The sequence below is a fragment of the Haplochromis burtoni genome, unplaced genomic scaffold (assembly GCF_018398535.1).
Source record: "Haplochromis burtoni strain Fernald_Lab_line unplaced genomic scaffold, NCSU_Asbu1 Contig_3, whole genome shotgun sequence".
Classification (NCBI taxonomy): domain Eukaryota; kingdom Metazoa; phylum Chordata; class Actinopteri; order Cichliformes; family Cichlidae; genus Haplochromis; species Haplochromis burtoni.
Window position 1 is genome coordinate 6,921,149 of NW_024582364.1, and position 9,947 is coordinate 6,931,095.

Sequence of the window (9,947 nt, forward strand, 5' to 3'; positions counted from 1 at the left end):
AAATGTCCGCTCTTCTTTTTTTCTTCTGAATGAGCAGAAGTTTAACAATGACTGGTGGATCGGACGGCCGGTGAAGGAGGATGGTGTGGTGGGCTTTGTCCCCAGTCCAGTCAATCTGGAAACCATTCTTATCCGTAGAGAAGTCCAAGCGAGGAAAGCTGCCAAGGCATTAGCCAAGTATGTACATCGTGATGCTCTTTCATTTCCTTCATGAGGGTTTTTATGCAGGAATTTCAATGCAAAAGTTGTGTTTTAAATTGACCACAAATAAATAAAATTGCTGGAGCAGAGAGACTTTGAGGAAACAGTGTTGGTTCGAATGTGTATACACTGATACTTTTGGCACAAAGACGGAAAAAAAAACAGGAAAGGTTGTGATATCAGCCTGTCTGCGGGTGGTGGCTCGGTAGCGGACCTTTTTTAAAAAACAAAAAGACAATTTTAAAGTCTTTTTACTGGTGTGGAATAATACGTTTTCAATTTAAAAAAATTATCAACCAGACTGGTAAACAAGTTTGCTGTAGTGATATGCAAATAACGTTTTGACTTAAAACTTGTATCATACACTTTCCCAGCTTACTTTTTAGTAATTTAGTGTGTTCATGTATGAATGACATTAGTTATTTTATGTATTTTATGTTGTTTAACTTAAGTTTGTTTCATGTCATCATGTGTGGTAGTAAATTATAACGGAGATGACTATATTTTCCTTTTGTTACTTCAAAAGGTTGCACCTCCACCCCCCTCACCAGAAGGCAAAAGCTCATTGATTGACACAGTTAGACTGTAACACATTTAAAGAATCTTAAAAATGTTGCTTTGGTGGAAACTGCGCTGAACCACTTTGAGGGATTTGCCCTCTAAGCTTCATATATTTGTGTCTTATGCTATAAATAGACACACAGTCTCTAAGCACCAAAATCCTTCATTCCATAGAAACATGGTGGTCTATTTTTATCATTACTAAAGCACTGAAATTCAGAGTGTGGTAAAATCAGCGTTTGGTTGTTGCAGACTTAAACTAAATCAGAGATTTCCTCTCATTTTAGCAAAGCTGCATCTCAGGTAGCTCAAGATATGAACTCGAAGAAATATACTCCTCCATCACAAGGTCAGTATGTGCATACAAGGGAGTAACAATAAATATGTTTGCTTTTTTATTCATAATAACTGTGGAACGTGTGCGATTTTGTCATTCTGCACAAGCAGCCAATCAGCAGGTGAAAAAGAAGCCGGTAAGTGACGAGAGTGTTTACACTCTGTTTACATCTGTTTCAGCCCATCGATGCTCATTATAAAGAACACTGCTTTCTAGAAACACAACAACTGATTTTATCTTATTCATATTTTCACTGCATACAGTGAATTCTTGAATGCAGAAGCTTTGGTTTTGTCTTGTGTACCATTTTACAAATGTTGTTCTAACTTTCAGACTAAAGCAAGGATATGTGTGTTGTCCATTGGACTGACAGTGTCAGTAAAACTGGCTGTCATGATTCAGCTGTGTACAGGCAGGAAGAGGACCCAAAATGCAGAACTCCCAACACGTGGGAATAACTCAAAATTCAGCTTTATTGCTGACACACAGAAATAATACAGGACTAAACTAAGCTGGAAAATATAAACTTCATCAAGAGGCACACAAGGAAACACACAGCATGAGGGACGACACGACACTGACGCAGAGAAACACAGGGCTTAAATACACTGGGGAATAATGAGGGGAATGAGACACAGGAGGAGAGCACAGCTGGGAGAAATGAGACATGACGAGACCAAAGGGAAGCAAAACTAGAAACACTGACATGAGACACAGACCTTCAAAGTAAAACTGAACTCTAGACACGTAAACTTAACAGAGACTGGGGAGGCAGAACATCGAGACCTGAAATGTAGGACAGAAGGGCACAGAGTTAACGCCAGAAAACCAAACAACAAAAACTAAGAATTAGAACTCAGGAAGTACTACAGAACCAGGGAGCTAGAAATACTAGGACAGAAACCAAAACACAAACAGTCATAATCCATGATAAAATCAAAAGTAAAAGTACAAAACTCAAAACACTGGGTCACCGATCCAGGACCGTGACACTGGCCAACTGAACTTTTGACTTGCATTTAGATCACCTTGGTATATTACGGGCTAAAAAAATAGTTCATGAATTTCTAAGTTGCTATCTGTTGCTATGACCAGCTAAAAAGTGAGAACAAAATCTAATGCTCAAAGTGGTATTAATAACATGTTAATAAGTTATTCTTCTTTATATGTTTAAGCATTTGAGTACAGCCAAAATTGAGCTTTGAGGTTGTTCATAAAAATAAGATAATTTTAGCCTTTAGATGATGGGTATAGTGGTTCCTCATGTAGCTCTTGTTTCATAAGCAAAAATCTAACTTTGGGGGATTTTTGTTAATTTATTATTTTTTTGCTACAGGGGGAGCAGGTGGCTATGTATGATGTAGTGCCTACAATGCGCCCTGTGGTTCTAATGGGACCATCACTGAAGGGCTTAGAGGTGAGCTTAATTTGACTTTTGAAGAAATATAAAACTCTAGTATTATTTGTTGAATTTGGAGTAACTTTATTTGTTTCCCTCTTGTAGGTAACAGATATGATGCAAAAAGCACTATTTGACTTTTTAAAACATCGATTTGAAGGCAGGTAAGTTCTGATTTAATTCTTCACATAATCTATCACATAATTTATTTGAAAAAAACAACAACCCCAAAATAAAATAAAACAACAAAAATCATAACTGTGTAATCATGATTGTTATTTTGTCTCTGCTCCAGAATTACTATTACGCGGGTAACAGCAGATATTTCACTGGCAAAACGATCCATCCTCAACAACCCTGGCAAAAAGGCCTTAATGGATCGCTCCAACACCCGCTCCAATTTAGGTATGCCGTCTGTCATCTCCAGAACAGCTTCCCTGGTTGACATTCACAGCATAAAGACAACTGAAGCAGTAGTAGCAATAAGAAAATAAATCAATTACAAAAACAGATGGAGAAAATCATGACAGCCACTCAAAATGCATCATATATGAAAACACAATGTCCCAATTTAGCATCTCTTCCTCTGACATGTCAGTGTTACGGCTTCCCTGCACGCAGTTCAACCCCTCCACCACCCCAGCATCCACCTTCTGGCTCCAGGGCATGTTAACTTATCACTCTAATGTGAAACACATAGTGATAAAGAAGCATCCCTATGAGCTCAGAGCATGGACATCAACCTCTAACTGTCTGCTGCTGTAATGAATCAATCATTTCAAACGACAGTGGTCTGACTACACTTCTTTAATTGTTTAAGCGTTCTGGGACTCACTTTTTTGGTCTCTGGTGGCAAAAAACTTTTGGAAACCTAATTAGGATAAAATAGGAAACCAATACTGTCTGACCCAGGTTTGATATGATGCTTGCTTTATCCCATTAACACAGTGTGGCTCATGCTCACAGAGTTTGCTTTTATATATGGTCCAAAGATTATTCCAAATTCATAATGTGAGAGAATAATTTATCCATTGCCATGAAGACAAAGAGTTTGAAATGAATAGTTAAATATGACAGAGACTCAGATGAGAACACTGACATCAGATCTGCATAAAGCAGTCTGTTGTCTGTCAGTTATGGTTATATATTGACTGGAAACTTACTGTGGATTTGATGTCTTTGTCCCAGTGACACTGTGCACTAGGATAGTGCAAATCTCGCCTTTTCCTAGAAGAGTAAATATTTGGTATCAGACAGAAGCGTGATAAAAATTTGTTTGGTTTTCTCTACTCTTGTCTTTCCCATTGCTGTCTCATCCCAGATGCTGCCGGTATGTATGACTGAAAGCACTGGTAGTCCTTGTGTTTTTGAATGCTCCACTTTCCTTCTCCTATCATTACCTCATCACATCTGTCTCAGCTGCCACTTTTTTAACACTCTGTATGTATACAGCCATTGACTTGTGGACTTCACTGTCATTAAAATTGAAATCGACTGTTATTAAGTTTCTCAGTTTGCTGGGTTGAGAGATATGCATGTGCTTCACTGTTATTTGTGAACACTATAACTCATTAAGGACAGAAGCAGCCACATTTTCTGTATGCCCTGCTTCACGCTCCCTCTCGTGGCCAGTCTTTAAATACACTCCCATGAGTGTAACAAGTCTTACTCACTGCGTGGATTAGCTCACCAAGAAAATGAAAACAAATAACCTTTAAAAGAAGTTTTATTAAGCATGGCATGTTTTTCATTAACACAGTTTTTAATCTGCTGATGTGTTTTGTGAAGTGAGTGTGCGTACCTTTTGTTTTCTATATTAGAAATGGTATAGCAGAGAAAAGATGACAATAATTACAAATAAGCATATATCCTAGAGTGTCCGTGGTTTTGCATGTGACAGTGAGATGTGCTTAAAACTAATATTGACATTTATTTTTTGTACATTATCAAGCCTGAATGACTCCCCATAAAATATATAAAAGTACTGTCTTGATACAGTCTTGATAAGTCACTGGTATGTCTTGATACACATCCGGAACCTAAAAACAAGTTATATTTAAGATGCGTTATTGTTGTACATGTTAAAATGTTTAATCATGCACAGAGTAACTTTCCTGGATTTTAGATGTTAAAGTCTTGCTTTTGCTTTCTGGTGTTGCAGCTCAGATCCAAGGGGAGGTGGAGCGTATCTTTGAGCTCGCCCGCAGTCTGCAGTTGGTCATTTTAGACGCAGACACCGTCAACCACCCTATGCAGGTGTCCAAGACCTCCCTAGCTCCAATTCTTGTCTATGTAAAGATCTCCTCACCAAAAGTAAGCTTCACCGGAAAAGACTGTGGAATCCGATGAGACATGATTTTTCTAAACGTGAACTTTGGACTATTTCAGTTCGTTTAATGTTTTGAACTAATAATAAAGAGAAACTTTAAAATGCAAGTCCCTTTTTTCACTTCCTCTTTTATTCTCCTCCTTCTCTTGATTCCTGACAAACAGGTGTTGACAAGACTGATCAAGACCAGGGGGAAGTCTCAGACCAAACATCTCAATGTTCAGCTTGTGGCAGCAGACAAGCTTGCTCAATGTCCACCAGTGAGTGCCATCTAGTGGCAGATGAGAATTGTGACTACTTTAGTGTATGAATATATACTACATGTGTTATTTCCAGTGGCACTGCTGAGGGCCCAACAACAACATATCTGACGATTTTGGTGTGCCGTTGAAGCATCATTTAGACCTTATTTGTGATTCTCAAAAATAACCACAGATTTGCCCTTGTCTCCTGACTGTTACACACTTTTCAATTGAATTTTTCCATTTCCTGTAGGAAATGTTTGATGTCATCTTAGATGAAAACCAGCTATCGGATGCCTGTGAGCACATTGCTGATTACCTGGAGTCCTATTGGAGAGCCACTCATCCGCCAGAGATGGAGCCTGCCAACGCAGTGGTGGCCCAGCTGGCTGAGAATACACTGCCTGCCAGTCCTACAGTAATACCGGTACTTAAAACACAAACAAGTACAGAGAAAAACTACAAAGAAAAAACAGATGTAAAGTCTTCCTTTCATCTAATCTCATCCCATTCATCTCATGTATTAGAAAGACAGCTGAGTGTGGAAAATAAATGTTTGAACTGTGAATAATCTCATCAGAATTCATCTAACACTTTCATTTCATTTCCTCTCATCGTACTTCACTGGAAAGTTGAAGAAATGAGATAGGCTTACCTCTGGTGAGTGAGATATTTTCAGACTCTATTGTCACTCCCGTGTAGCAGTGGAGATGAGTAGTTAGTACCATGTTTATCATGACTATAGTGTAATCTATGTAGAAACAACTTAATAGTGCTGTGAAACTTCCTGGGAAAATGACAGAAAACAGAAATAACACAGACTATATGAAGATAGACTAATACTGTAGTAGATACAAACAAAAGGCAATAGTTGGATTGATAGGCTGACCTACTTTTATTTAATTAAGTTAATTATCCCAAGCTAAGGCTATCAATTAAAACACATGTACTTTTCTTCTCTTCTTTGATGAATCTCTTAACTTAACATTTGGTGAAGTTGCATTTCTTTTTTACCATTGTCCTAATTGATTAAAATAAATATTTGTGGTGCAAACAGTTTAATATGTAAATGATTTAAAAAAGGAGTGTTGACTATGGAAATCAGGCTCATGCTTGCGCACATCTATACAGTTTCAACGATTGAGCTTTAAATAAAACAGCACCATTTCTACCTTTGTGCATATACTAAGTTGTAGTTTTTACAGTAAATGTGGAAACTTTGTCTTTATTCACCAAACTGAAAATAGTTTTTTGAGGACAAAATACTGACAAAGAAAATAAAAGTCAAACATCAAAATAAATGTCTCACAGATCTTTGCAATACTTATTAAACAGTCGTGACCTGTAATGTAATGGAGGATTTAAGCTCTCCACCCTCCACTACATGCAAAAATAAGATATCTGTCAATTACAGCGACAGTTTTGACCAGATCATTAGATACAAGAAGATAAATATTATTCTAAGATAAAATGATGGTTTCCATCATGAATGACCATTTTAAACCAGTGATCCAGTTATACTAATGTAATCACAATTATCTTTTAATTCATGAGAATATTTCGTCTAAAAGTCATATTTTTAACTTTTTTGCCCCAATTACCATTTCAAGTTCTATAATTTATAATACAAAAAGAACTTTCATAAAGATCTGTCCATAAGCTTTTCCTGGCCTAAATTTGTAAGATGTATAATCTGTGATATAATGGTTATATTTAGTCAGAAAACACTATGTTTTTTCTTTCTTTTTTTCCTAGGATGAGCAGAGAAGCAAGAAGTCAGGTGCCCCTAAGAGGAAAGGCTCACGGGAGAACCATCTAGACCATGAGCCCCCTTCAGTCCCGGCTCAGGAGCAGACCGCTGAGGAGGGCCAGAGAGAGGAGGAAGAGCGGCTCCTGAAGACTGAGCCAAAAAGACCCCAGCACACCCACCACCATCACCATCACCACCACCACCGGCGGACGGAGCACCACAGCCACGTCCAGCACAGCCAGACTTCAGGTGGCATGGAAATACAGTCGAGCAGGGATTACGCCTCAAGGCCTCCTCGAAGGTACATGCCCGAGGAGAGGGATGGCGAGGTGGACGATGTCCTAAAGGAGGACGAGGAGGAGATTTACTGTAACTTCCGGGTTCATAACCACCATCATCACAACAGTAACCACCAGCACCATCACCACCACCACCACCAACATCATCGTGGAAACATCCAGCCATATGTTGGGGAGGACTACGAACAGGAGCACAATGAGCGCAACCGGCAGCACAGACATCACCAGCATATTCCACCACGGACACACCACACAACGGATCACTATACTGCACACAACCATCACAGCTACCACCACTACCCAGGCAGAGACCGGGAGAGAGACAGGGACAGAGATAGGGAAAGAGAAAGAGACAGAGATAGAGACAGAGATAGGGATAGGGATAGAGAAAGACATAAGGACAGGGAAAGGGACAGGGATAGGGATCGAGGTAGAGATAGAGATAGAGATAGAGACAGAGATGCTCGACAGTGGCACAGAGATTCCTATATACACTAGTGACTGTTGTTTCTACTCCAGGTTGATGCATGGAATTATGCTTCTCACCTTATAATGCACTAATGGGCAGGGCAGGTTATGTCTTCTTTGTAGTCAATGTTTCTCCTCATATTGCATTTTTTAAAGATTTACCCTGTCCCACATGCACACATCTGGTTCTTTCTTATTTTAGCTCTTGTAAGATAAAATTTTTTGTATGTTTTATCCTAAGTCTTACGGCTCCATACGTGTTTTGGCACAAACAGTGGTCAAGGTTAAACTGCATCAGAACACTCATGACTCGCTCTAGTCTAGTGTTCACGATAATAATTTCATATATAATTTCAGTATCCACTAAGGTTACTTTTTTAATTTGTCATGATCACAGCAGCCAATAGATTTGTCTGACCATCAGTCCAATATCAAAAGATGCTCAGTTTACAGTAATTCAGAATAGCAGCAACAACAAAAAACATGTATTATGTTTTGATTCAGTATACAGTAGCTGTGACATCAGACTAAAATGTTTTACTGTGACTTTGTTTTGATATTGTGAAACATTATTTTGTGTCAACTTGGTTCTTGAACCAAACAAAACAATCAGTTTGGAAATGTCACTTTAAGCTATGGGGAACTGCAATTTGAATCTTTAACATTTTATTGACTAAAGAGTAAATTTACTAATGTATAAAGTGGCAGGTTAATCAATTAAACGAAATCATTAGTTGCAGCCCATTAATGTTTATCTCCCTTATCAGACAATTAACTAACTCATTAAATGCACAAAATGTGAAAGAAAAGTTACAACAATGAATGTTGTATTTTAGGATATTTTTTTCTACATATCTGCACAGTGAGATTTTTTTGTTTGATCAAATGTTCATACAACTGTGGCGAACAACTGACTTGTGCATTTCGGTGTCACATCTTCATTTAAATTGGTGTGTCCAAAGACAAGTTATTTTAAACACTGTTATGAAAAGTCAAACTATTTTTCTACATGATTTGAGAGTGAAGTCACTACTTTACTTCCTACTTTTTACACTGGTGTACAAGCATATTTACTGACTTGTGTTTGCTGTGTCTGGAAGCATGAATAATCTTTTGGTGACACTGACCTGTGCTATATGCTGGATACTCTATGCATCTTCTTGTGATAAAATATATTGCTTGAATACAATCTCTATGCATTTGTACATACTTCATAATTGCCTTGTTAAGTAAATGTAAGGAGAACCAGAGAGCCTCTTGCACTGTTTGGTAAGACTTTGGTAGAACCACAGACTTTAACAAGACGGGATTGACTCTGTTCCTTTTAAGACTTTTTTTTTGGGCTATCTTTGTTTGTTTGTTGGTTGGTTTTGTACAGCATTCAGAAGTTAATTTCGACAAATATGCATTCTATTATTGAAAATCATTAAACTGTAAAATGTGTTAAATGACACCACACTCAATAATTACTGTCCACTGAATCTATCAGCGAACGTTTTTTTCAAGATGAACTCAAGATCATCCAGCAGTTTTGCAGGAGAGAAACAAGGTAACTTGCCCGAACACTTAAGGTCACGGGAACCAAGATGGACAAACATTTAAGCAAGCTCATATATATTTTTCATTTCATTTAAAACATCAAATAAACCAACAGAAAGCATAAATTCCTATCGCTACACTTTTCCTGGGTCTTATGGTACAACCACTAGACTAGGTGCCAAGAAAGAGAAAAGCACGACTTATAATTTGTGTTTTGCTGATAAAATCCTGAGCAATATTGTCAGCAAATTATTTTTCCATTACAGTATTTGGAGAATTTTCTCTCAAGATAGTCGAATGGTTTAATGCACAGTATTTAAAAAGAAACAAAGTCAATGTAGAAAATGACACAGAAAACAGTGGGCACAATTTAGGTTCACGTGTTCCATTATAGATTTAATATGATAACAGTGGTGCTGCAAGAGAGTTCAATGTAGCTGTTGATTGTTTTACTATTGTTGTGTAGCTTAACCTATAATATTGAAAATTGCAAAATAATGAGTAAAGTTTTAAAATAAATATGAAGTACAAAGAATAATACTTACATCCAAAGTACAGTGGAGTAGAAGCAAAAGTAATAAATGTTGAGCTCATAAAAGAGGTCAAAGAAACAAAACTAAACTCAGGCAAACAACTGCAAACTTAACAAACCAAATGACTGCCCAAACAAACATAACTGACCTCAACAGGAAATGACACAAGGGTATATATAATGGCTGATCAGACCACTATCACACATGAGGGGTAAGTAAACAGAACACAATCATAAACCACAAAAACGATGCAGTACAGTCTAGTTTGTTAATAAACAAAGAAGAAAAT

At 37.7% G+C, this 9,947-nt stretch overlaps 1 protein-coding gene across 4 annotated transcripts in view; it reads left to right on the forward strand.

The window, feature by feature from the left end:
* Positions 1–9,037, forward strand: part of cacnb2b (calcium channel, voltage-dependent, beta 2b) — a 39,461-nt gene extending 30,424 nt beyond the window's left edge. For 3 of the 4 annotated variants that reach the window (XM_005912426.3, XM_042220385.1, XM_005912428.3), the window contains exons 4-14: positions 38–177; positions 1,050–1,111; positions 1,210–1,235; positions 2,436–2,516; positions 2,604–2,662; positions 2,794–2,903; positions 3,820–3,828; positions 4,660–4,811; positions 4,992–5,087; positions 5,323–5,496; positions 6,825–9,037. In XM_005912426.3, coding sequence (XP_005912488.1) covers positions 38–177; positions 1,050–1,111; positions 1,210–1,235; positions 2,436–2,516; positions 2,604–2,662; positions 2,794–2,903; positions 3,820–3,828; positions 4,660–4,811; positions 4,992–5,087; positions 5,323–5,496; positions 6,825–7,616 — 1,701 coding nt within the window. In that variant the 3' untranslated portion in view covers positions 7,617–9,037. The remainder of the gene's footprint in view (positions 1–37; positions 178–1,049; positions 1,112–1,209; positions 1,236–2,435; positions 2,517–2,603; positions 2,663–2,793; positions 2,904–3,819; positions 3,829–4,659; positions 4,812–4,991; positions 5,088–5,322; positions 5,497–6,824) is intronic. The other variant, XM_005912427.3, reaches the window with a different exon arrangement.
* Positions 9,038–9,947: the final 910 nt, after the last annotated feature.